The sequence below is a fragment of the Vicugna pacos genome, chromosome 3, assembly GCF_048564905.1.
Source record: "Vicugna pacos chromosome 3, VicPac4, whole genome shotgun sequence".
NCBI classification, from domain to species: domain Eukaryota; kingdom Metazoa; phylum Chordata; class Mammalia; order Artiodactyla; family Camelidae; genus Vicugna; species Vicugna pacos.
In genome coordinates, this window is record NC_132989.1 from 71321799 (window position 1) to 71348966 (window position 27168).

General features: G+C 35.4%; 1 protein-coding gene across 6 annotated transcripts in view; it reads left to right on the plus strand.

Moving 5' to 3' along the window:
- Positions 1–27168, plus strand: part of FAM169A (family with sequence similarity 169 member A) — an 85045-nt gene that overhangs the window by 26535 nt on the left and 31342 nt on the right. For all 6 annotated transcript variants that reach the window (XM_072958506.1, XM_006197582.4, XM_072958505.1 and 3 more), the window contains exons 2-5: positions 17122–17256; positions 18322–18421; positions 18726–18811; positions 20883–21054. In XM_072958506.1, the coding sequence (XP_072814607.1) occupies positions 17125–17256; positions 18322–18421; positions 18726–18811; positions 20883–21054 (490 nt within the window). In that variant the 5' untranslated portion in view covers positions 17122–17124. The remainder of the gene's footprint in view (positions 1–17121; positions 17257–18321; positions 18422–18725; positions 18812–20882; positions 21055–27168) is intronic.

Genomic DNA, 27168 nt, shown 5'->3' on the forward strand with positions numbered 1-27168 from the left:
CTTGAATTTGGGAGTTGAGAGGCTACTGGAGGCCTGAGGAAGCGTATTGTCAGTACAACTGTAAGGAGAGAAGCCAATTTAGGAATGAGGAGACATGGAGGAAAGTCAATGATCTTGACTTTTTGTTGTATAATGATTGGTAAAGTAGTAAGTTGTACTGATAAGGAATTTTATCGTCGTCTATAAGTCTTTTATACATATATACCAGTGCTTTCGAGTTTGGATCAGCCCACCCTTAATATATCAGATGAACTGATTCTTAAGTTAACAGTAGTTATTATTCACAGGCAGTATAAGGCCACATTTTAAGCTAAAGAGACATAGGTTTGAACCCTGGCTTCATAAAAGGGTAGTTACAACAGAGTTCATTCAAAACGTTGTTGGCAGAATTAAATGTGATAATATTCCTGAAGGTGAGCTAGTACTGATATCATCAATGAAATTAGGATATATATATTTTTGAGTATCTAGTTCAGTGTTCTTCATCTTTTTCTCCTTTTTATTATGGTTGTTGCCCCACAGCCACCCCTTGTACAGCACTTTTTTTGAGGTACATTTCAAAGCAGTAGTTTACTTTTTTTTAAAATTGTGATTTCTCTACCACTTGTCAATCAGAGCTTTTGCTCTTCATGAGATAAAATATACCAAACGAGTTGAGCTGGTAGAATTTTAGTTAAAATTATGAAAATCTTTGGTTTTTGTTAGTTCATGTATTAATGTAGGGGAAATGCATGTTTTTTTTAAAGCTTGAAAATAATTCATGCAATCCCCTTTATAGCTTTTGTGGATCCCAGGCAAAGAATCTGTCTTCTAATTTTAGATTTGGTCCTGTTTTCTATTAATTATTTGTGTATATGAGTGGAAAATATAGATAAATTTAGCAAAAAGCGACCACATGCTAGAAGTCTTGGTATTTAGTTTTGTAATACAATGCAAATCTAAAAGTACTGGAAATAAATTTCAAGGCTGAGGAGATTTATTGATACTATTTTCTAAACCATGAAAAAAGAAGTTGAAGTGATTCTGAATAACTTTTGTTTGGAAAATACTTTTATCTGAGTAGCTTCACAGAATGGCAACCACAAAAAAAGACGTAATTTTCTTTTATAAAATGATTCATATGATTTTACAATTTCATATGCAGTAACCACTCAACTGAAGTCTGTGGACTCGTGGCTCTCCTTGCTAGAACTGGCTTGGATGGAGATGGAAGTTCTTGTGGCTTTATTTACAACGGAGCGTAGAGTTGTTACTCCAACCAGAGTTGGACTGGATCACCTGTAACTCTCCACACTCTTTGACCAGCTAATTCACTGGTCTGGGTTTTCATGCAGTGTGATACATTTGGGTCGAATTTATTGTTGGAAGGGCCTATTTCTTTTTTTTTTTTTTAATTAATTAATTTTTTTTTTGGTTGGGGAAGGAGATAATTTGGTTTTTATTCATTTTTAATGGAGGTACTGGGGATGGAACCCAGGACCTTGTGCTTGCTAAGCACACACTCTACCACTGAGCTACCCCTCCCCCCACCAATGCGCATTTCCTTTACTCTTTAGGGATATGTAGAATAAATCTTAAGTTTTCATCTACATATTGACACTTCAAATATTTGAAAGGTAACTTTCTTTCCTCTTTTCCAAGACTTGACCTCACTGATTTCTCCCAGTTCCTGTTCCTCGTCTCCTGTACCATGGTTGCTAGATCCTTTACCATCCTGGTTTTTTCCCACTGGTGGCATTCCAGTTTTTTGGTGTGCTTTTTCTTAAAATGTGATCATCAGAATGGAATAAAAAACGATGGATGCTGTCTGACTCATGAAGAGGGCAGACATCTTTTTCTATCTCTGCATCTGGATAGTCAGAATCCTAATAATGAAGCCCTATTCTGGGGTCATTTTTGCCTTAACTGAAAATAAACAAACAAACCTTGCTCACTAGCTTGTGTTGAGTCTAGTATCATCTAAATCTCAAGGTCTTATTTATCTCTGTTCTTCAGTAATGGGTAATTAAAAAAAAACTATAATGCAACTTAGTGAATTTCATTTTTTCCCCTTAGCTCTATTTTATAGTAGTTTCTTAAGGAAATATTTGATAGACATTTTACTTTGTCAGCTTTTGTTTCCCTTTCACTTTTTAAACTTTAAAACAGTTGGCTTTGGATTTATTGTGTAGTAAACATTTAAGCATTCTGAAGAAGATGGATCATAGTGATTAGAACAAGCATCTAAAGTCTGAAGAGAAGATATTGCAAGATTTAAAAAATCAAATGCCTAAGGAGTGATTGACCAGTATGCTTGATATGTTCTGTGATAGTTGTGTAATCAGTTACATCATGGGTTATATTGACCTTTTGTCTTGACCTGGCAGCCTGGCCACCAGGTGAAATCCCCCTGGAGACAGACTGCCTAGGTTTGGAAACTGACTCTGACACTTACTTACTAGCTGTGTGAACTGGGCAGCTTACCTGACCTTCCACACCTGAGCCTCCTCTCTGGGAGAATGTGTGTACGAATACCTGCCTCATAGGGTCATTTTGAGGAATACGTGGGATAGTATGTGTGGGGTGTTGAGCATAACGCCTTGTGCAAGGTAAGCAAGCGATAAACTGTAGTTCTGTTGTCATCCTCAGAAAGCATTCCAAGTTATAAAAAGTGATTATAAACAAATTTGACAATACCACCCCTCTGTAAATTAAGACCTTTTTTCCTATCTTCTTCCTCCAAGTAATCACGTGTGGGCACCTAAGTTATTAGGAGGGACATCAGAGATTATTTGACCCGTCCCTACTTTCTATATGTTTGGAAAAATAGATTATGCTTCTCTGGAGATCTGAGCCTGGTAGGTTAGATGAAGAAAAGTAAATCTCACTATCATGTGATAAAGTATGTTAAAAGAAGTATGCTGAGTTACTTAAGAGGAACTCATAAGTGTTTCTCAACTTGTCTTCCTTAAATTCTACCTATTAATGCATCCCACACACAGCTGCTGGATAAGTTGTCTTACAGCATAGCCTTGGGTGTCTCTTTTCTGCTCAGGATCTTGAATTGCCTCCTACTGTATGCCAAATAAAAGTCCAAACTCTAGTCTGGTGTGTTCCACCCTCATTTTATTTACTGCTATGTCTTTTTATGTACCTTAACTGTCTTGGTGAACCCAGCTATTTGCCATTCTCAGCATGCTTTCTGGCTTCTTTTTAGAGGGCCTTTCCTTCTCTCTCTGCCTGCTGAGGGACCATCTCTTCATCCAGCAGCAGAACTGTGTATGTGTCTCATCTGGGGCAGCTCTTCCTCCTCGCACCAGCGCATACTTTATTTATACACACTTTTGTTTAGTCATTTATTTACTCGTTTATTTAGTAAATCTGTATTGAAGCCAGATAGGAAGGCTACTACTGTCTTTTTTCCCCTAGGCCTGCTGCCAGTGAAAGGTAAGAAAACAGTTTCACTTGATCTGGGTAAGCAAACCCACCTGAGTTTGCAAGAGGATTGCCGGGCAGGTGTATGGGGCCGCGGCTTCGAGTGCAGAGTTGGGGAAACCTGGGAGAGAGGAATGGTTAGCCTGTGGTTCAGAGGCTGCTGTTTTTCCAAGATGATGTGATGCTCTGCAGATAGTGGAAACCCTTGGTTACATTTTTAGTTGCGTAGTGAAAATATTAGGGGATGGTGGTGGGTGGTGATGGTGATTGTGACTCAGCAGAAGATTTCATCAGTCGAATGTCAAAATTAAGCACCACGTTTTGTTTTTGCTTTTGTTTTGAGCTAGATTTTTTTTTAATGAAAATACAGTCTTCGTGATTCTAAATGAGACAAACCTCTGTGATATTTTCTATTAAAGACATCCACAACAATATGCATATTATTTAGACTATTTTTTAAAATTGCCTGCTTCCTTGAGGTTTATGCCAAACCCCTGTTAACCTTAATAAAGCATAAGGAAGTCAGATCTTTTATATGGTAAAGAAGCCAGGTAAAAACAATAAAGAAATTGAGATTGTCTAATGTTGAAATGAAGGACAAGACTTTATGATACACTCATTTAAATAGTTCTTATTTTGTTTTCTTGACTTTTGTAAACTGCTCCTGTGAGATTGTTAACAGTGTTCAGGAATCTGGGTCCTGAGGGGCTGAGTGGCTGATGTGTTCCAGCAGCAAATGTCTTTTCTGCAGAACTGTATGTTGTCGGCCAGGTGGGCGCTTCAGTTACAAGCACATTTTTATTTCTTCCTTTCAGATATCACCTGTTAATTTATTGCTAAGCTTTTGCATATGTATCTGAGGAGTGTCAGTAGCTCTCTCTGTATCTTGCTCCAAGTGCGTAGATAGTAAGGCAAGGATTTCACATCCATTCCTGGCTGTGGCCATTAGTATTTATGTTCTGACTTGACTTTGCTTATGAGTCTCATTTTAGCCCTATGAGCCCTAATTTGCCTCCCCGCCTCCTCCCAAATCACATTCTGTCTCCCTTGGAGGTCAGATGCAGGCATGTAACCTAAATTTTGCCAATCAGATGCATCCAATAGAGACTTACTACAAAGTGAGTAGTTTGAGGAAGGAGGCTCCATATGGAATCTCCTTTCTTCCCCACCTGTCCCCTCCCTTGAGTCCCTCCTTGCTCCTTCACCAGGTTATTACTTCTGTTAACAATATAATGTAACCCCATCCAGATAATTTTCTCTACAATCATATGTGTATACTAATATTTTTTGTAAATTAATTTGTTTTAAAAATATTTGTGATCAACTTTTTAAAAAAATAGGAATTGAGCATTTTTTTGATATTTTTTAACTGAGGTATAGTCAGCTTACAATGTTATCAATTTCTGGTGTACAGCATAATGCTTCGGTCATACATGAACATACATGTATTTGTTTTCATATTCTTTTTCACCATACGTTACTACAAGATATTGAATGTAGTTCTGTGTGCTATACAGTATATATATATATATATATATATATATATATATGTTTATTTTATATATAATAGTTAGTATCTGCAAATCTCAGACTCCCAATTTATCCCTTCCCTCCCACTTCCCCCCTCTGGTAACCATAAGTTTGTTTACTATGTCTGTGAGTCTGTTTCTGTTTTGTAAATAACCTTGTCTTTTTTTTTTTTTTAGATTCCACATATAAGTGATATCATATGGTATTTTTTCTTTTGCTTTCTGGCTTCATTTAGAATGACAATCTTCAGGCGCATTCATGTTGCTGCAAATGGCATTATTTTATTCTTTTTTATAGCTGAGTAGTATTCCATTGTATAAACATAGCACAGCTTCTTTATCCAGTCATCTGTTGATGGACATTTAGGTTGTTTCCATGACTTGGCTATTGTAGACAGGGCTGCTATGAATGTTGGGGTGCATGTTTCTTTTGGAATTAAGCCTCCCTCTGGATATATGCCCAGGAGTGGGATTGCTGGATCATATGGTAGGTCTATTTTTAGTCTTTTGAGGAATCTCCATATTGTTTTCCATAATTGCTGCACCAGACTGCATTCCCACCAGCAGTGTAAGAGGGTCCCCTTTTCTCCACAGCCTCTCCAGCATTAGGAGTTGAACATTTTTGATGTTTGTTTTTCCTTTTTTATGAATTATCTGTTTATGCCACTTGCTTATTTATTTGCATCTTAGTTTAAAAACCATTGTATTTGGAATGGAGGGTATAGCTCAGTGTAGAATTTGAACTTAGCAGGCACAAGGTCCTGGGTTTAATCCCCAATACCTCCATCAGAAATAAATAAGTAAACCTGATTACCTCCTCCCCACCCTCAAAATTGTATTTGTTTTAAGGAACCTAGCTCGTATGTGTCATATTGGTTATAGTTTGTCTCTGAGTTTTTTGTTTTTAGATGTAAAAATTTTAATATATGTTGAAAGTTACTAGTTTTTACCCTGGCAGTGTATTCCTTCCTCGGAGATCCTTTTCCTCTGTCTGTTCAAGTAATTTGCCCATGGTCACATGGAGATAGTCCTGGCAGTTTGGCTCAAGAGCACACTCCCTTAACTAGTATTCTACATATTCCCCAGTTAGGGGCCCCAAATTCTATGCCATATGATTAGATTTTGCTTTTGAAGCCCTTAGATATTCCAAATACCCAGTACCTTTGTGTTTAAATGATTTCTTAGATCAAGGACCATTTCTTTGACATGAGGGAGTTAAACCCTTAGAAAGAAAACTGGTAAGATTTCTCTTCATATGTGTAAGCAATCATATCATCTTAGTTAGGGTCCTAAGATGCTATGTTTTCAGACACAGCATGGTGACTGAAAGAATAGTCCTTAGAGCCAGACTGTTTGGGTTTAAGTCCTAGCTTTGCCGTGTTCTATAGTGTGCCCTGGAGCAAGTTACTCTGCTGCTCTGTCTTGGTTTCCTCATCCCAAAATGAGATAATTAAATTACCCACTTCATGGGTTTGTGATAAAAGCTCTATCAGGGAATGCATGTGAAATGTGTTGGCTAGAAGTAGCCACATAGTCCACTGTTGGCTCAGTGATTATTACTTCAAAAGATGATTTTGCTTTCTACGTGAAATAAAAAGAGGCAATAGGTATGAACCCCATTTAACGTCTGCCTCGTTACCTATATAAACTTATAGGCAGTTCTCACCTGTACGTAATCAAATGTTTTTCCTTTCCCAGAGGACAGAAAAGGATGTCTGAGCAGTGTTGAGCCCACCTGAGGTTGGATAGTTGTAGCAGCCTATTCAGTGGTTTCATTTTTGTCATACTCAAAAACTCAGCTCTAAGAGTGGAGAAGGATTGATCTAGGCTTTAGGGCTTTGTGTAGGGCGGGAGAGGTAGAAGAATAAAAGTGAGTACGGTAGACCAGTTGAGCTGATGTAGCACAGAGACTAGGTTAGTTAGGGAAGGACATGACGTTAGGGAGAAAACAGACAAGGGAAGAATCAAGAAAAGAATCATAATAAGGTCCAGAAACAGGCTTTTTGTGTAACAGGTTGAGAGCATTGCGGATTATGTTGCTTGGATACCTAACCTATTTTCGGTGTTGGGGAAACAGTCAGGAGAGGTAGGATCATGACTTGGTTGAGATTGTTATTTTTTCTTTAAGAACTCTTTCAGCTCTAAAATTTCCATTTTTTTTTTGGATCTTCTCCTTCAAAAACCCCCAAATAATAGCAATAATCTATAAGAATCTTGAAATAATTTAGGAACTAAATTTAAAAAATATATTCCCCTATTTTAAGAGTATACTTGATATCTAGTGATTAACCTTAAATAGGGGAAAAATCACAATAATAGGAATTTGATTTTTAACTCTTTCTCATATTTTTTTTCTTGTTAAGAGCATTCAGTCTTTCAGATAGTTATATAATTTTTCGGAAAAAGGGATGAATTACTAATAGATGGGTGTAAAATAGCTGGTGGGCATCTTGGAGTTCTTATGTAAGAGATGTGAGTTATTAAGTTTTTATACAGGTTAGCCAGGATTAATGAACAAGCCATTTGCTTAATTTATAAATTAATTTGGACACTTTTTACACTTCGTTGTTCATTCTGCGTAAATTTTTTGATGAGTTACTTTGCTTAAGGCGATATTAAGCTTTCTCATTCATGTAGAATCTAGTTAGGCCTTTTTGCTTCTCCCATGGGCAGAGCATAAACTACTTGACACGATTTGATCTGACAGCTTTACAGTTATATAACAGAACAGATGCTTAAAAACAACAAAAAAGAGGGAGAACTGAGTGATGTATCACAGCAATCTCTATTTCCCTCTTCTTGACTCCCTAAACTAGCGGGACCAGCATAAGGCTAGTAAGTTGCACAGTCTTAAGTTAACCGCTATTTTTTTAAATAAACATTTACAAACTTTTAGAGGTGAAAAAGGTCTTTGGGTTTATCCTGTCCTATTGCATCACATTACAGATGAGAATACAGTCGCCTAAAGAGGGTAAGTACCTTGCCTAGGGTTGCAGAGCTGGTTAGTGGCAGAGGTGACCCAGGAGACAAGGCCACCGGCTTCAAATTCTAGTGCTTTCTGGTGTAATATGTGAATAGAATATTTAATAACAAAGTAACTGTTGCAGTATTTTACAAAAGGAAATTTCATATAGCCATGACAAATACCGTGATATTTGATTTTGCATATTGAGTGAAATAATTATATTGGAATATTATATATATTGGAAGGTATATTTGATTGTCTGAATTCATGTTCTTCTAGCTCCATAGTGGTATGACATTGATCAGGTCTTTTAATCTCTAAAGGTCCATTTCTTCATCTATAAAATGGGGCTGATAGAAGTACCTTATTATATATTAAATGTAACAGTCTCTTTAAAGTGTGGTATGTGGTCACTCCTCAGTAAGTGTTGCCTGCTGCTATTACTGATTTAATAATAATTTCTAGTTCTTTCATCTTCTTTAAATACTAATAAATAGGTGATTATTTAGCCAATAAAATTGAGCAGTGAGAGTGACTAGTAATAAAAGTAATGGATTTAAGAACAGCTACGAAAACACAAAAAAGATTTTAGAAGGGGTATGTGTGTGTGGGGCTTTGGAATTAGGGAAATATTTTCTATTTTTTCATATTAAAAACTATGATGCTATAGTTTTTAAACTGTATTCAGAATTCACAACTTTTTAAAAAAATTTATTTTATTATAGAGTTACAGTCAGTTTACAATGTTATGCCCATTTCCATTGTAGAGCACAATTTTTCAGTTACACATGAACATACATATATTCATTGGTGCATACTTTTTCACCGTGAGCTACCACAAGATCTTGTATATATTTCCCTGTGCTATATGGTATAATCTTGTTTGTCTATTCTATGTATACCTGTCAGTATCTACAAATTTTGAACTCCCAGTCTGTCCCTTCCCACCCCCTTCCTCTCTGGCAACCACAAATTTGTATTCTATATCTATGAGTCTGTTTCTGTTTTGTATTTATGTTCATTTGTCTTTTTCTTTTTCTTTTTCTTTTTTTTTTTTAAGATTCCACATATGAGTGATCTCATATGGTATTTTTCTTTCTCTTTCTGGCTTATTTCACTTAGGATAACATTCTCCAGGGACATCCATGTTGCTGCAAATGGCATTATGTTGTCATTTTTATGGCTGAATAGTATTCCATTGTATAAATATGCCACATCTTCCTTATCCAAGCATCTGTCGATGGATATTTAGGCTGTTTCCATGTCTTGGCTATTAAATAGTGCTGGTATGAACATTGGGGTGCAGGTGTCTTTTTGAGGTAGGATTCTTTCTGGATATATGACCAGGAGTGGGATTACTGGGTCATATGGTAAGTCTATTCCTAATCTTTTGAGGAATCTCCATACTGTTTTCCACAGTGGCTGCACCAAACTGCATTCCCACCAACAGTGTAGGAGGGTTCCCTTTTCTCTACAGCCTCTCCAGCATTTGTCATTTGTGGACTTTTGAATGATGGCCATTCTGACTGGTGCAGAATTCACAACTTTTAACTTTGTTGGGAGATGCCTTGGAGGTGAGATGAGAGAGAACACTGAAATAATTCCTTCTGTAGTGAAAAGAAATACATTCATTTTTAAGCCAGCTTTGGATTTAAGGACTTAACTCAGTTAATGCTTCCAAATCTCAAGAAAAGGTTAAAAGAATGCTTGAGATCAACAATATTAAAATCAAGTCAGATGTATCTGGAAATTGCCAGATTTCTGGAGCTCCAAGGCTAAAGTTTTTCACTGTAAGACATGCTCTTAAGGGTCCTCAAATGTGACACAGTACCCACTGTTCTATTAGGAAGGGCTTGGGTGTCAGATCCATGTCTAGGTCTGGGGTTTGCCACTCATTCTCTGTGTGACTTTGGGGAAATGAACCTCTCCAAGGTGGTTTGCTTTCCTGTAAAATAAGAATATTAATTGGGGCCACCACATATCTTTGCTGTAAAGCTTGAAAGAGAGTGAATGGTGTGCTTTTAGCACAGTTCTGACATATTCTGGCACTTAATAAAAGATAGCTGTTAAAAAAGAAATCCCAACTTACCAAGTAAGGTTTTTTTTTTTTCCCTCCAATAATGTTCTTTATGCAAATTTCAGAGTATTTAAATGATTGGATTTCAGGAAAACAGGACTGTTTCATTTTGTGTGTGTAAAAACATAAATAAAGGAATAATCCTTGACTAATAATAAAAATAAGCCCAGAAGTGATTATTTTTCTATTTAAAAACCATAATCTAAAAAGGTTTAAGAATGAAGGATAATGAATTTCTCTTTTTATGCTTTAATTAGTTTAATAATTCTTGCCTTTGCTCTGCAGCAGTTTTCTGGTAAGCAGCCCCATACATACACAGTGCAGTGTTTTCTGGAGTATGCTGACATATTGTCAGTGATTTAGGAGATGTTTTTAACTGGTGTTCAGGTGAACATTTTAAGTTACAATAGAACTTTGTATGATCTAATACATCAAGTTGGTGGTTTCATAGGTTTTATAGTGTAAAGTGAATAAAATGTTTCTAAAAAAGTAAGTTGAGATTCTGATGCATGCTACAACATGGGTGAACCTTGAAACCATTATGCTAAATGAAATAAGCCAGACGCAAAAGGACAATTACCGTACGATTCCACTTATTAGGCTCCTAGATAGACTAATTTATCGAGACAGAAAGTAGGATAGTGGTTACGAGAGGCTGGAGGGAAAAGGACTGGGGAATTACTGTTTAATCAGTACATAGTTTCTCTTTGGGTTGATGAAAAACTTCTGGACCTGGAGAGTGGTGATGATTGTTTAACAGTGTGAATGTACTTAACTGCCACTGAATTGTGAACTTAGAAATGGTTAAAATTGTACATTTTATATGTTTATTTTACCAAATTAAGAAAGGGGAGGAGAAGAAAAAATGAATTGAGAAAAACAGTAGTTAAGTAGTGTTAGAGGCACTTGATACACTGGAAAAAATGTTGATGGTGGTATGCAAGTTATTGAAGTTTAATTAATGCTTGGAAGGGAAAAATCTGTGACTTAGGGAGGGAAACCTGGTCTGTGTTCAGTCTCATCCTGCTATGAACTTAGAGTGGACCCGTACACCACTCTGTAAAAAGCATTGGATGAGAATGCAAGACTTCTTAGACTAGTTACTACCCTGAAGTTCTCTGATTCTGGGCTTTGCCTTTGGGTTCTTTATTCAGGTGACCTAGTTTGCCTATTTAATAGAATTTCCTTCTTTTCATTAATAAAACAACAAAAAAAGAAGAAAATATATTTTTTCCTTTTTTCAGTTTTATTGTGTAGAATTATTACAGTTTGCACATACACTTTATATTGCATGCAAATACATATATACAGTATATTGCACTTCTTTTTAGTTTACATATATGTACCAATTATTGTTTCTAAGAACAGATTAGATCTTTAGCTTTTTAAACTTACATAGTTATCAAAGGAGTAAAGCCAGCTACAAAATAAGAATCAACAGAATATGGTAATCCAGTCATAAAGGACAGTCAAATGTGCTTACGCATATTCAAGAAATCAAAATAATAATTAGTTCATTGGTGTCATTATTATTGTTATTAGTTTTTAGATTCTTCATGTAAGTGATATCATGTTATTTTTCTTTCTCTTTCTGGCTCACTTCACTTAGAACGACAATCTTCAGGTCCATCCATATTGCTGCAAATGGCATTATTTTATTCTTTTTTATGGCTGAGTAGTGTTCCATTGTATATATGTACCACATCTTCTTTACCCAGTCATCTGTTAATGAATATTTGGGTTGTTTCCATGTCTTGGCTATTGTAAATAGTGCTGCTATGAGCATTGGGGTGCATGTGTCTTTTTGAATTTTTTCTGTGGATATATGCCCAGGAGTGGGATGGCTGGATCACGTGGTAAGTCTGTTTTAGTTTTTTAAGGAACCTCTATACTGTCCTCCATAGTGGCTGCACCAATCTACACTCCCACCAACAGTATAGGAGGGTTCCCTTATCTCCACATCCTCTCCAGCATTTATCATTTGTTGACTTTTCAGTGATGGGCATTCTGGCTGGTGTGAGGTGATATCTCATTGTAGTTTTGATCTGCATTTGTCTTAACAATTAGCGATGCTGAGCATTTTTTCATGTGCCTATTGGCCATTTGTGTGTCTTCATTGAAGAATTGCTTGTTTAGGTCTTCTGCCCATTTTTGGATTGGATTGCTTGTTTCTTTGATATTAAGGTGTCTGAGCTGTTTGTGTATTTTGAAAATTAGTCCCTTGTCAGTCACATCATTTGCAGGTATTTTCTCCCATTCTGTAGGTTGTCTTTTCATTTTATTGTTGGTATCCTTAGCTATACAAAAGAAGGAAATACATTTTGAACATAACATTAGCATTTAAAATCTTTTAAGAAAGTTAATTTAGTAATAGTAGATGAAAAAGAAAGAAAATCACCCATAAACTTGCTGTTCTATCAGTCTCTTTTTCCTTATATGTCCATTTTGTATTCTTTGTCTAAAATGTGATATTTTTATGTGGTTGTAATCAACTGTGCTTTTGTGGACCAAGTTTTTGGCAGCAGTCTTCACATATTAATTTACATTTCATCCTTTTTAATCATGATTACTGTTTGCAGATGAAAAATTTAAATTTTTCATTCATACCTTGTTTTGGTAGCTAGAGTCTTTTGAGTTGGTTTAAGGGGAATACTGTGATATTAACCCTTCCTGGGCTTCATCTAGTCAATGGTATGGTACATTAAATGTCTTCAAATGTTTTACTTGGATGCACAACTGAGATCTTACATGAGAGGAAAAACAGCTATTAACGTTCTCTTAACTAGTGTCCTGTTTGTGCTTCTTTCATCCACTATTGACCATTTGTTTTGTGTTTTTAGTTTTGTCTAAATTTTAATCTTTGTTGCAATTATTAGATTTGACCACGGAACGTAATGTTGTTTTTACTTAGTTTTCTGTTGCATATTGACTTTGATAGAGACACAAAGATTTGCCAGACTAACAAATAAGCTTCCTTCAATGTAGAGCTGCTGTTTTATTTTATGGTCCCTTTCTAACTATAACATCTTATTTAGATAAGCTAAATCCTGGTTAATCTCTCTTGAAATCCAGCTTTTCCCCTCCTTTTTGTAAGTTGGCTGGAAATCTTGTGATACTGCTTTCATAAATAGTCTCAAAATTTTTTCTTGCTCTCTCCTTTTATTTAGACATTTATATTTACTAACAGATGGACTGAATTTATGTGTTCTATTTCTAGGTTTTGATTTTTTTAAAATAAATCAATTTGACTAAAAAATGCATATATATAAATATATATATTTGTGTGTATGTAAATTTACATATACAAATTAGGTCCCCAAACATGTATGTCAAGTTTTAAAGTCCTTAGGACCAAGATTTCAGATTATGGTAAAAAAAATAAGTTCCTCTCATGACCATATCTTCAAAATTTAGAAAAATACGTAATACACTTTTTAGAAAGAGTCATGTATGAGTCTTGTCTTTTATGTGTTTATCTCATATTTCCCTTAGATTTTCAGTTCCTTGTCTACTAATACTTTTGTTGTGATAAAATAGCTTTGAATGTCACTTTAGAGAAAGTAACTTTCATATTCTCAGTTTATTTTCTTCTCCCTTTCCCTTTATAAATTTTTTTAAAAATTAAAATTGAAGTTATTGACAGGTATAGATAGCAGTGGGGCTCTGCACTTTTTATGTTGCATAAATACAAGATAATATATACTAACTTTATTTATACCTCTTTTAAGAACTAATAGATCAGTATTTGACATAGATCATAAGTTTATTTTTTACTTACCTTTTTATGAGGGGTATTTTCAAGAGTACACAAATCAGGGTCATCTTCACAATGCATCTGATTGATGTCTCTTAAGTTTCTTTTAATTTACATTGGTTTCCACTCTTCAAACTCTGTGCCATGTATTAATTGAAGAAACCGAGTTATTCTAAATTTGGCTGGCTGCATACTTTAAATGTCATTTTACATATTTGTCTAATGACTTCATTAGATTTGGCTCCAATTGTCATGTTGCATTACATCTAGATACATATAGTATTTGGTTGTCTTGCTTTTAGTAAGACTGATAAGTGTGAGTATGCAGACCCATCACAGATAAGTGTGTTTACCTACTGAAATATTTGTGCAGCAATGCTCCTGGCAGCCCAGATGCCCACCAGCAGTAGAATGCTAACGTGTGTATGTGTATGATGGAATACTCCTAGCAATAAAAGGACAAATTAAATGATAGATGCAGCACCACTTAGGTTTCTCACAGAAGTGATGTTGAGTGAAAGGAATTGACCTATAGAGGGCATACTGTCTGATTTCATATATAGAAAGTTCAAAAATGGGCAAAATTAATTTCTCATTTAAACATTTTGTAAGACAGACCAGTGGAACAATAGTACCTATTAAAAAGTCCTCTTTCTCCCACTATTTGAGACAGCTCCTTAATCATGTATCAGTTTCCATAGGCATTAGGGTATACTTCTGTATCTTGTTCCATTGGTGTATTTGTATGTCTGTATCACAGAGAAGCTTTATAATGCCTGTATCATAGAAGTTTTATAACATGTTCTCATACCTTAGAGGGCTAGAACCTTTCTCCAGTCATTGCTGTGCCTTTTTAGGATTTTTCTAGTAGTTTTTCCAAATTAACTTTATAATCAACTTGTGCTTCAGGAAAAATAACCCTAAAGATATTTTCATTAGGATTACATTAAATTAATAGGTTGTTTTAGGGGGAAATGCTACCTTTATGATGCCGAATCTTTCTTTTCAAGAACGTGGTTTTTCTTCCCTGTTATTCACTTTGCTTCTTTCAGACATGCTATTTTATAGTTTTCCTTATGTGGGTTTTTGTTTATTGTTGTTAAAATTTAAGTCTGTGTTTTTGCCGTTGTAAACGGGGTCATCTTTTCTATTTATTATTTCTTCTTACTGGTTATTGTTAGATATGTGAGGGCTTGATTTGTGTATATAGTCTTACAGTCTGCCATTTTACAACATTTTCTTATTGTTTGGAATAGTGTTTCCATTGATTCTTTTGGGTTTTTCAATTAAATATATTGTTTGCAAATTGAAGTAGAGATAGTCTTCCCCTCCCACCAGCCCTTGCACCCATCCCCAGTTGTTATGCCTCAAGGGGTTTTCTCTTATCTAATTGCACTGAAAAGTATCTGTAATGTTACATATTAGTGAAGTCCTTATTTTTCTTGACTTTAGTGAAACAGTCTTTAGTGTTTCACTTCTAAGGTGCTGGCTTTTTTTAAGCAGCTGTACACATGAGAGGTAGAGCTTACATACTGTAATTTTTACCCATTGCAACTGTACAGTTCAGTGATTTTTTTTTAGTAAATTTATAGGGTAATGCAACCATCACCACAATCTAGTTGTAGAACATTTCTGTTCTTCTAAAAATTTCCCTTGTGTTGTTTTATAGTGACTTTTATGTTGACAGGTATATGAGGATATGTTTGTGTGTTTATATGTATATGTATATATCCTATACCTGTATAAATATTTATCAAGGAATTATCTGTTTTTTAAAATTGAAGTATAGTGGATTTATAGTATTAGTTTCAGGTGTACAATATAGTGATTCAATATTTTTATAGATTATACTCCATTTAAAATTATAAAATAATGATTGTATTTCTCTGTGCTGCACAATATATCCTTGTAGCTTATTTTATATGTAGTAGTTTGTACTTCTTAGTCCCCTACCCCTATCTTGCCCCGTCCCCTTTTCTTCCCCCACTGGTAACCACCAGTTTGTTCTCTGTATTGGTGAGTCTCTTTCTGGTTTGTTACATTCATTTGTTTTATTTTTTAGATGTCACATACAAGTAATAACATACAATATTTGTCTTTCTCTAACTTACTTCACTAAGCATCATACCATCTAGGTCCATCCAAGTTGTTCTTTTTCTTTTATTCTTTAAAAGAAAAAAATTATTTTTTATAGCTGAGTAGTATTCCCCTGAATACCATGTCTTCTTCATCCTTTCATCTGTTGATGGACACTTGGATTGCTTCCGTATCTTAGCTGTTGTAAATAATGTTGCTATGAACATTGGAGTGAATGTATCTTTTTAAATTAGTGTTTTTGTTTTTCTTCAGATATATACCCAGCAGTGGAATTGCTGGGTCATATGGTAGTTCTATTTTCAGTTTTTTGAGGAACATCCATACTATTTTCCATAGTGGCTGCACAAATTTACATTTCCTCCAACAGTGTACTAGGGTTCCCTTTTCGCCACATCCTCTCTAACATTTGTTATTTGTGGTCTTTTTTAATTATAGACATTCTGACGGGTGTTGGGGCGATATCTCGTGATTTTGACTTGGATTTCTCTGATGATTAGCTGTGTTGAGCATCTTTTTATGTGCCTGTTGGCCATCTGTGTGTCTTCTTTGGAAAAATGTCTATTTGGGTCTTCTGCCCATATTTTAATTTTTTTTTCTTTTTACTGAGTTGTATGAGCTGTTTATGTAGTTTGCATATTAACCCTTTATTGGTCATATCATTTGCAAATATTTTCCTCCTAGTAGGTTGTCCCTTCATTTTGTTGATGGTTTCCTTTGCTGGGCAAAAGCCTTTCAATTTAATTAGGTCCCACTTGTTTACTTTTGCTTTTGTTTCCTTTGTCTTAGGAGACAGATCCAAAAAATACTGCTTCTATTTATGTCAAAGAGTTTTCTGCATATGTTTTCTTCCAGGAGTTTTATGGTTTTAGTTCTTACATTTAGGTCTTTAATCCATCTGGAGTTTATTTTTGTAAGTGGCATGAGAAAATGTTCTAATTTCATTCTTCTACATGTAGCTGCCTAGTTTTCCCAGCACCACTTATTGAAGAGACTGTCTTTTCTCCATTGTATATTCTTGCCTCCTTTGTCATATTAATTGACCATATGTGTGTGGGCATTAATTCTTATTTCATTGCTGGTTTTTAATACATATGAGTGCTTTAAAGTTTTCTTTTTGACATACATTTAAATCAGCAGGCTCAAGTTGTAGTCTACCTTGGCATAGTAAAAAAGAAGTCTCCTTACAATAAAATGCTGCACTAGTACAATAAAAAGTTTTTTCTGTGAGTTAAAGAAGATAGCATTTCATATTCTGAAACATTTTGTCCCCTGTTGTTTGTTAAAGAGGATGGCATTCCCTGTGGATATGCTGGATAATTGCAGTCACGAGGAATTGGAAAATTCTGCTGAAGATTACATGTCAGATCTAAGGTGTGGAGACCCTGAAAATCCTGAGTGTTTTTCTCTTCTCAATATTACGGTAAGGTGTCCTGCAGTGATTTTTATCAATCTTTTCAATTGAGTTTATACATGAAATCAATATAATTTTATTATCATTTTAAAGTGTTAGCTAATCACTTCCGAAATTTTTATCAGAAGACTTCAGTAGAGAGGATAAATATTGATTAGTTGGTAAAAAAGCATGACCAAGTTTTAAAAAGACAAACTATAGGCTATTGCTTATTATTTGTGTTGTGCCTTTAAAATTATATCTAAGTAGTTTACCAGTTTTGCTAAGACTGGTTACCATATTTAAGCTAACTCGTTTCCTTTAGATTTGGAATTTGTAGTTTTAGAAATTTTTTAATTAAAAAATTAAGCAAAACAGTAAATTACACATTTTTTTAATCACAAATCTTCCTTTCCCCAAAGTATTAAAATAAGCTGTAATTAGTAAGCTGAGATGTATTTGATAGAAAGATCCTTAGACTTGAAATTATTAGAATTCTAGTGTGAATTTGATGATAGACAAATTCTCTAACCTCTCTATGCCTTTTCTTCTGGAGTTTTCTTCTGGAAAATGATATTTATTTTAAAGGATTCTTCAAAGTTTCTCCCAGCATCAATATTTTACAATTCCCTGAATTGTAATATTGTGTGTAAATAGGGAATTAGTGTCAGATTAATGAAGGCAGAAAAATTTTAAACTATTGCATATATCTCACTGGAAAAATGAATTTGTCCTGGTATCTTTTACTAGAAAATGGAATTTTTCCTCCTCAAGTAGTCTAAATAACAGATAATAAAGTTGTTTAACAATGTTAGTGATCATATCATGCTTTTGTTGCTATTCAGATGAATAGCTAGAGTACAGGAGTATTTATTGAAATAGACTTTCTTTTTTTTTTTTTTGCAAGATAATAAAATTCCTGCAGAAATGAAGTCTATCTAAATTACTCTTTTTTTTTTGAGACTGCAAATATCGCCTATGAAATGAAATTATTTAGAGTTAATGTATGTTAAAAATTTTGGTAGAAGTGTGGTGTTTTTGTCTGATATTTTCTTTACTGACTCTTCACTAATCTTTAATCAATTGTCATTGCAGATTCCTATTAGCCTGTCAAATGTAGGCTTTGTACCTCTTTATGGTGGAGATCAGACCCAGAAAATTCTTGCTCTTTTTGCTCCTGAGGACTCACTCACAGGTCTCTATTTTGCTTAATCTTTATACACTGATGGATTTTTCTTCAAACAATTAGAAATTTGTTACAAATAGGTACATGAAGGAATTAAAAAAAAACTTCTTCAAACTGTAAATTTAGGAAAATATAATGCTCATTTGCTTATAATTAAATGTTTAGTGAGTAAAATAAAATAAAAATGGTATAAATGGGGCCACATTGTATTGTAAAGTATAGGTATATTTAAGCATATCTGTATAAACCTTACCAAATGGTAATATTGTTTACTTTAAGACTTAACTGTTAATAATCATGTATTCTCTTTTAGCTGTGGCCCTTTACCTTGCTGATCAGTGGTGGGCTATTGATGATATTGTGAAAACATCTGTCCCTTCTAGAGAGGGGCTTAAGCAGGTAACAAGATCGTGTAATTTTAGAAGTGTTTCTTATGAGGCTTTTATTTCATGATATGTTTCCCACAAACAGTGATAGTTTTTGAAGTTATTGAGCTCTTCTCCACTTCAGTGTTAGCAGGTGATATTAGCCCTTAGAGTTTCATTGTTGTTGTGAAATTGGCACTCAGTTTGGGCTTCCTCAGTTTTATGTGGTTCTAAAAGTGTCTGCGAATGGGGGTGCGAGGTGGCGCGGAGAATGAGTACCTGTGGTTTAGCTGAGGGGTAGTTACTCACATCAGCATCAGTTGCTGAGTTTCCTTTTGGATGGGAGAAAGCTCATTCTCTCTGTGTGGTCGCTTCGGTTCTCCATCTCTAGGAGAGACCAGGAAACTTGCTTATAAGTAGGGCCATTTTGGGTAGTCTGTTCAGTCGTTTCAGACAGTGGAATGGGAGAGAGGTCCTCAACAGCATGCTGTGAAACAGTCCTTTGTCCTGTCCCAGTCACCATTTTATCAGTTACTTAGAGGAAGACATAGGTGGCGTGCTTATCAGTTCTGCGTGCCACAGTGCTGAATGGGAGAACTAATCTGTAAAGGCAGATTTAGGAAGCAAAGAGAAAGAACTAACACGATGAAAATAAGTGACTAGGTGAAGTCAGATCCTTGGGTTCAAAAAACTAGCTGTACGTGTACAGCATGAAGACCAAACTAAAACAGCAGCACACATGAGAAAGGTTGGGCTTAGTTAATTAGAAATAAAAATCAAGGTAAGCAAGAAAGCTAATAAAAACCTTAACATTTACGCAGAAAAGCCCCATTAGCTTTCAGTCTCTTCAGTGCTTATATTTGTAATATCTGTGTGCCCAGCCTGAAGAGAGATGTTACAGCTCTGGGGTAATTTCAGGGGAGAGGACTGGAAAGGCAGGAGCACCCCAGATCATTTTGGATTAGTCTTTTCCTGTGTTTAGCTTTGATATGAAATTTAGAGGAATCTCATGTCAGTCTTCAAATATCTGTAGACTGTGGCTCCAGAATATCAAAGTATAGTCTTTGGGAATGAGATTTCAGCTCAGTATGAGGAGTTTTATCCTGGTCAGAGCCATTCAAGGAAGGCATGGGCTGCCTTGTAAGCTAGCGAGCTTTTTTATTTCATGCGGTGTTTGGTATTACAGATCCCCTCTCAGGGAGGTTTTTGAGGAGTTGTGTATGCTTTTTCTCTCCCTTTACCTCCTTAAAGAAGACTCTTGTTTTTCTGTAAGGAGACTTGGGAGAAAAATAGATTTCACGGGTAGACTCTTATTTTCAGCAGTAAAAGGTGTCTATGCGGAAAACCCCACTGTTCAATGTCAGATAGTTGGTAACGGGGTCTTCTGTAGGACCGCATGTAGGAAGTGAGGCTCTGTTTCCATTCTGTGATTGCCTCAAGTCACCAGACATCCTGGTGCCACTGTCATTGCTCATCTGGTCTGGCAGAGGGCTATGTGTGTATGTGTGTTGCGGGTAGACGGGAATTCCTTATAGTTAGACAGCAGAGACATAATTGATAAATAAACATTTACCTGGAAAAGATGAGACCGATTCCTTTCCCAAGAGCATAATTATGGCTTTGCTCATCAAATGAGATAATTGTTATTAAAGTCTTTAGGGTATAACACAAAGGGTCTCCCTTTCCTTCCTTCCTTTCTTTTTTTTAATGTTTAGGTTGGAATGGGGTGAAAAAGAGTTGAAGCACTAGAGATGGTGGGGTCAGCAGTTAGAGATTGTGATCTGGGCAGCTGGAAGCAGAAAGAAAACACCGAGTGTTAAAGAGGAGATGCTGGGGCTTGGTATATTGGAAGCCTGTTTTGCCTGTTTTAGAATTTGCTGAGAGGCATTATTCCATGCATAACTTGTGTCTATAGAAATGAATTGTTATTGGTATGAATGACTCGTCTCATTTTGTGATCATAAAATGGTTTACAAATCATTTTGAATGTATTCAAAGTGCTGTGAACTTCAGTATGAGGTATGGAAGCAGGGAGCAAGGTAGACTGCATCTCTGAATTGCTGCGTATTGTAACTGTTGTGCCTGGTGTCTGACTCTCTTTGTAGGTGAGAACTCTCGGGGAGAGAGTGGTTCTCTATGTTCTGAATCGAATTATTTATAGAAAGCAGGAAATGGAGAGGAATGAGATCCCATTCCTGTGTCATAGCAGTACTGATTATGCTAAGATTCTGTGGAAGAAAGGAGAGGCCATTGGGTTTTATTCAGTTAAGCCTACAGGTGAGTCTTTAAAAGTTATTTAAAATATGTATTACGGAAACCCACTTTTTGGACCCCAACTGTGTCACTGTCCCTTTTAAATGAATCTCTAGAGTACAAATTGAGATGATTTTACTCAGTATTTCTTGGGAGTACTGTGATTCTATATAAGTGAGGATTGTTAGGAAAGTCTTTTGAAAAGAAAATTAAAATAAACCTTTCACAGAGGGGAAGATTTTTCCACATACGTGGAAAGAGAATTGTATGTTGAGCCTCAGATTTGTCTGTCTGCTTTCCTTCCGACGTCTTTCCCTTTATTTAGAAGCCCTTGTTTTACTTTGATTCCTGCTGCTATCTGTTAGTGGCTTCTTTTAAATCTCCTGTCTACCTGTGGACCAAATGCCTTGCCTTTTTCTTTCAGTGCAGCTGACTCAGCCTGACATATTAAAGGCAGCTTTGCTAATTACCATGAAAAACAAAGTACTTTAATATGTTTAGAGAATCTAAAGAGCTTTTTTGAAATAGTCAGTCCTGTAAAGTTTGAATTTCTGATCCTGAAGCTCAACTGTACCCTGTTCCTAAAAGACGAGTGCAGCTGCATCTCCCTTTACCAGTTTTCCTGTCCATTCAGCTCACTGGAGCCACTGGAGCCAGAAAGAGGAAACCTGCTTACTCCGTGCACACGCATACCCCCCGCCTTACAACCACCATGTAGCAAAGTCAGCCTTGTTCTGTACCTTGACCAAAAGACCTTTCACATTATTCTTCAGTCTTTTTTTACATTTCAAACCTTTCAAATGAAGCTCTTCTGGTCAGAACCAGTCTAAGATCATACCAGATTCACTGCTATATTGAAGGACATTTGTGACTGATACCTTAATTACATAATTAGGATACATTTATGATGAGAATTAGTACATAGAGTCAATAAAAGGAAGGTCACTTTTTCTCAAGAGTAAAAAAAAACCTGTGATCTATAGTATTAAATGGGTTTACTGTTTAGTAGGTACTTTAATTCTCCTGTAATATGCTGTTTTATTCCTATATAAATTTGAAATAGAACCAATAATTTATGTAACTCCGGAAAGATACCACCATACAGAGGCAGAATAATAATGTTTGTTAAATGGAAGCATAGTGCTGCATTGCATAAAAGGCATCACTTTATTGGTTTTAAAATGTTTTAATAACTATAACTCAATTAAAAAATGTTAAAAAAATTAAAAAATATTTTAATAAGTTTGAGGCCAGACTATGGTTTAAATATCTGATGCTTTATTTTATACAAGATAATTCCTATGGGAATTGGAGGCTTTTTGCTGCTCACACTGGCTCCAGGTGGACTTTCTACCTGAAACTAGCTCATCAACGTTCGGAGCCCATATGAGTTTATACTTTTTTATTTAGAGCTTCTGTAGATGAAAGACATACAGTGAGTAAAGGGCATAGCAACGTTCCCCTTTCAGTATTACTAGTTAGTATTTGATTCCGGGAGTGGGCTCCTCTTTGTTTTATGTGTACTTGGGGCTCCTCCTCTCCTCTGGGACCTGGCTTCTATTTTTGCTTGTTCTGGTGGTTAACTCAGTCTTGTATGCTCGAGCTTCCAAATGCTACTTGTCTCCCACTGTCAGCACCTCCCATGCTTTACTAATTGCCTTACATCCTTACTATTTATTTCAGTTCTTTCCCGCTCTCAGCTCTGGCTCTCATCTACCAGAGAACAATGGAATTAGACGTGCTTATGCTAGCCTTTGAGTCATAGCCATCTAATTCAGTCCGGAAGTACTTTTTATACAAAGAAAACCTAAGCATAAAATATTTTGGAAAAACTGTCCAAAAAATACTGAAACACTTTGTGATAGAAATATTCCTAATGTACATATCAGGAAAAAACTGTACCAGTAGCAAAAAGATAAAATCCTTATTAAATACATTTATAGTTGAATAAAAACCTTAATGATATCACTTATTTATGATTTTTAAATTATCTAACAAATCAGTAACAGGCTGTTTTTAGTTGGAACATAGAAATAGCCTTGATGTATAAAAATATTGAGTAACATCACTGTAACAAGATTTTCTGGTCCCTTTTACTGTTAATAAAGACTTATCCATTAAAAATAAAAAATAAGAACAAGATTAATGCTGAACCTTGTCTGATTCTGGTAGTAAGCAAGATTTATTCATAGACTCATAAACTGGAAAAAAAAAAACCAAGGTAAGCTCCATCAGTTTCATTAAGAGATGTACTTTCAGTAAGTTTTTCAAATGTGTAATATACTTGTGTTTTGATCCATCATATACTAATATTAAGTATAATGATAACTCAAAAGTTGCTTTTGGATTGGTACTTAGAATCTTATGATCATAAGAAATTTTTAAAATTTATATACAGATTGTTTTGCAGAGAATGATTAGATAATTAGCATATAAAGTATAAAAATATTACATCAGGATAACAGTCTGTATTTTAAATATAATAGAAGTTCAAGGGTAAAAAGGAACAATGTAAACTTTCTGAGTGTTAAGGAATGGTTAGTTCAGTAGTAAAGGAATAATTTGTTCAGTTGATGACAGTTACCAAATCAAACTAGTAATAGTTTTTAGGGTCCATCTGATACATTTAAAAGAAGAGCGATGTAATAGTTTTTGTTTTTCTTTTGTTAACTGAAAAGGGAAAAATGGTAAATGTACATAAAGAATCCTGGCAGACACCATGTTAACTAATAGATCATGTTTAACATCACCAGGAATAGGACATATCAACATCAGAGACCTTGATTTTTGGTGTCCTGAGAAGGGCGTAACATCATTTCTGTGGTCTTTTTGCCCAAAATGCATCACCTCAATTTTATCATGAGAAAACATTAGACAAAGTCAAATTGAAGGCTACTTTACAAAATAACTCATCAGTAATCTCCAAAAGTGTCAAGATCATGAAAGGCAAGGAAAGAGGATGAGTTATCAAAGACCAGAGTTTAAGCAGACATTAAACTAAATGCAGTATGGAATCCTGGACTGGATTCTGAAACAGAAAAAGGATGTTAGTAGAAAAACTGATGAAATTTGAATAATGTCTATAGTTTAGTCAATAATATTTTATCAATGTTTATTTCTTGGCTTTGATAATACTATTTTGGCTATGTAAGATGTTAATAGGGGAATCTGGGTGAAGGGTATGTGGAAACTATATATTTTTGCAACTTTTCTGTAAGTCTAAAATTATTTAAAAATAAATAGTTGTTTAAAAGTGAATATTGATAAAATGCTAGAAATTACATCCTTTGTAATCATTGAAACTTAAGTTGGAAATTTTAGATGTTACCAAAGATGTACGAATACATGGTATGTATTTCAAAATTATTTGATGGTTACATGAGCAAAACACTTTGAGGAATTTGACTTGGCCAAGAAAAAAAAATATTCTAAAAATACCAATATAAATGGTTCCCCTGGAAAAGGTCTCAGCTCATTGTCAGCAATCCCCACCTTGCACACTGATCAACTTTTTAATGTCTCATTCTTAACTATGAACAAACAGCTTAGGGAAACCTGATGTGAAAGATAAGAAATCAGAACAAAAAAAGAATAAAAGCAATTTGGAAGGGACCAACAATGCAAAAACAAACAAAACAACTCTTAATATGTTTGGAAGGTAAGAGTAGTTATTATATTCTTGAGAGTGATATATTTAAAGAATGTCCTTAGAGCTCTTGGAAGTTAAAAACTCAATATAAGGAAGATAAAGTTGATGTTGGTTAGAAAGGAGAGCCATGCTAATTCAGCTGCTAATGAAAAAAATCTCATGCAGTTATGAAAACCAAAACATGACACTCACTTGTTAATTTAGTGAAAGTTTTGTAACTGTCCTATGTCAAGAAATACAAAAGATATAAATGTGTATAAATCAGGTATAGTTCAGTTTAGACAAGCTGAGAAGAAAACAAAATTGAGAACACTATCATTAGGTGCTATTTGGGAAATGTCTTGTTATTTGGCTTCAACTGTGAATCACTTTGATCCAATCTGAAGACTCAATGTTTGGGAAAACACAGTAAAAGAACCACATGGGGGAAGCACTGTCTAATCAACAAGTACTTTAAAATCAGTTTGTTGACTCACTGCTAAAAGGATTTATGATCAATACCAGGAGACATATTTTTGGTTTTTGTAATCTCCACTTGCAGTAATTTATAGTGGAAGTGTTTTTTCTCTTCATTTGCTGGTTAGCTTTCCTTCTGACTTTCTGACTTTACTGAGAGCTATATCTGTCATCTTCCTTCCTTTTTTTAAGCAGATTACTCACTTTCTGTTCACTGAAATTCAGATTTCTGACCCTTCTGGTATAAGAATATTTTAAGGAATAACAAAACTAGATCATAAAATGGTAAAGACTGATAGTACGTATAGCTAAAGGCAAAACATAGCACAGGTTTGTGTGGAAAAGGGTTGAAGTTGTATTCTAGGGCTCTGAGCCTGTCTGGGTATAATCCTTTTTTTAAGGAAGTGAGCAAAGGCCTGGGGGACTCCCACATTCCTTTGTGGTTACCTGAAATCTGTCATGGGGAAATGAGATAGGTACTTAGTTTTCTGGGAAAGTTCTACCCTTCTAAAAAGCATACGCTCTCCAGTAAGATTTTATTTATTGGGAGGTAAGGCTGACTTCATCCTCCGAGGAGACACAAGATGACTTCGTGGGGTCAGAACCTCAAAGCACCAAAGATCTAGTGGGTAAAACAGAGGACTATAGCCAGCTAATCACAGTTCAGTTTGATAAGTAGTATATTTGTGGTATTAACAGTAGTGATCATTGAAGAATGGAGCAGTTAATTTTGCCTAAAGGGAGGTGTCACTGAGAAAGTGATATTAAAAGTGACTTTCACAACATTGTAAATCAAATATACTTCAAATAAAAAAAAAGTGACTTATAAGGGTAGGTGAGCTGTAAGTAGGCAGAGAGAGGAAAGAAAAGGAAAGTTCTTAGCAAACATATGAATGGAATATGAATATATGAAAGAAGGCAGAGTCATGAAAGTTCAAGGTGTGTTTGGGACAGCACCCTGAACAAGCTGGTGGGACTAAAGTGAGTGTAGAGTGGGGAGAGGTGAGGGTGGAGGTCCCCTTCTAAAGGGTCTTAAATGCCACACTGGAGCTTGATAGCTTCCTTGCCAATAAGATAAAAGTCCAAAAATTTTATGTAGGGGCAACATCATTAAATATTTTAGGGAGATAATTTTTGTAGCACTTGCTGATGGATAGGAAAATTGTATTCTGAGGTCAGGGAAGTCAGTAAGGGATATTTTAGTAGTTCTGCTGAAAGAAGGACCAGTACTGGGGAAATGGCACTAGGGATAGGGAAGGGAACAGAGTCGAGGGAGATTTCTGAATGGACAGGGTGGGGTGACTCCATCTTCTGTGTGTTGAAAGAGGGTGAGGAACCAGTGATGAATTTTGAGGGTTTTGGTGTGGATGTCTATGTGGGAAGCTGGTAACTAAGACTGGGAATAGAAGGAAGAGTTGACTTGGTAATACTTGAGTTCAGGTTTGACATGTGAAGTTCAGTGTTCCTATAGGACATGTAAGTAGAGCTACATGGTTAGGAATGTAAGTTGGACCACCTGAGGAGGTGTGCACATTTATGTGGGCCACAGAATTCAGTATAATTTTAAAAATTGAATGAGATCAGTCAGAACTATTCTGTAACATGAGTATATATTTGTGAGTATTGATGTGAGGCCATAAATTACTGACAACAGCCTTAGATAACCAAATGTAACTTTCAGAATGTTAGTCTACTGGGAGATAAGAGAAAGCAGAAAGTTAGCTGAGGCTGTTAGCTGTTCACCAAATATTTGTGTTTCATCTTCTATAGTCTTGTCATTGGCCAACAGCTGTCCAGTCAGGGATTAGGTTTTTTCAGTCACTTACACCATGAGGTGTGTCTGTGTGATTGGTTCTCCCATAGTAATGAGAAAAATGTTGTAGGATATCAGATCAGAGTGGTCAAGATGCATTCCTTTTCCTCATCTGTGTTTGGAGGGATACTGTTTTAAACAAAATGGTCAAGGGAAGCATCTCTTAAAGAAGTGAGGGAATAATGAGATAGGTGAATTTTCAAGAGGAGAGGTTTTCTGG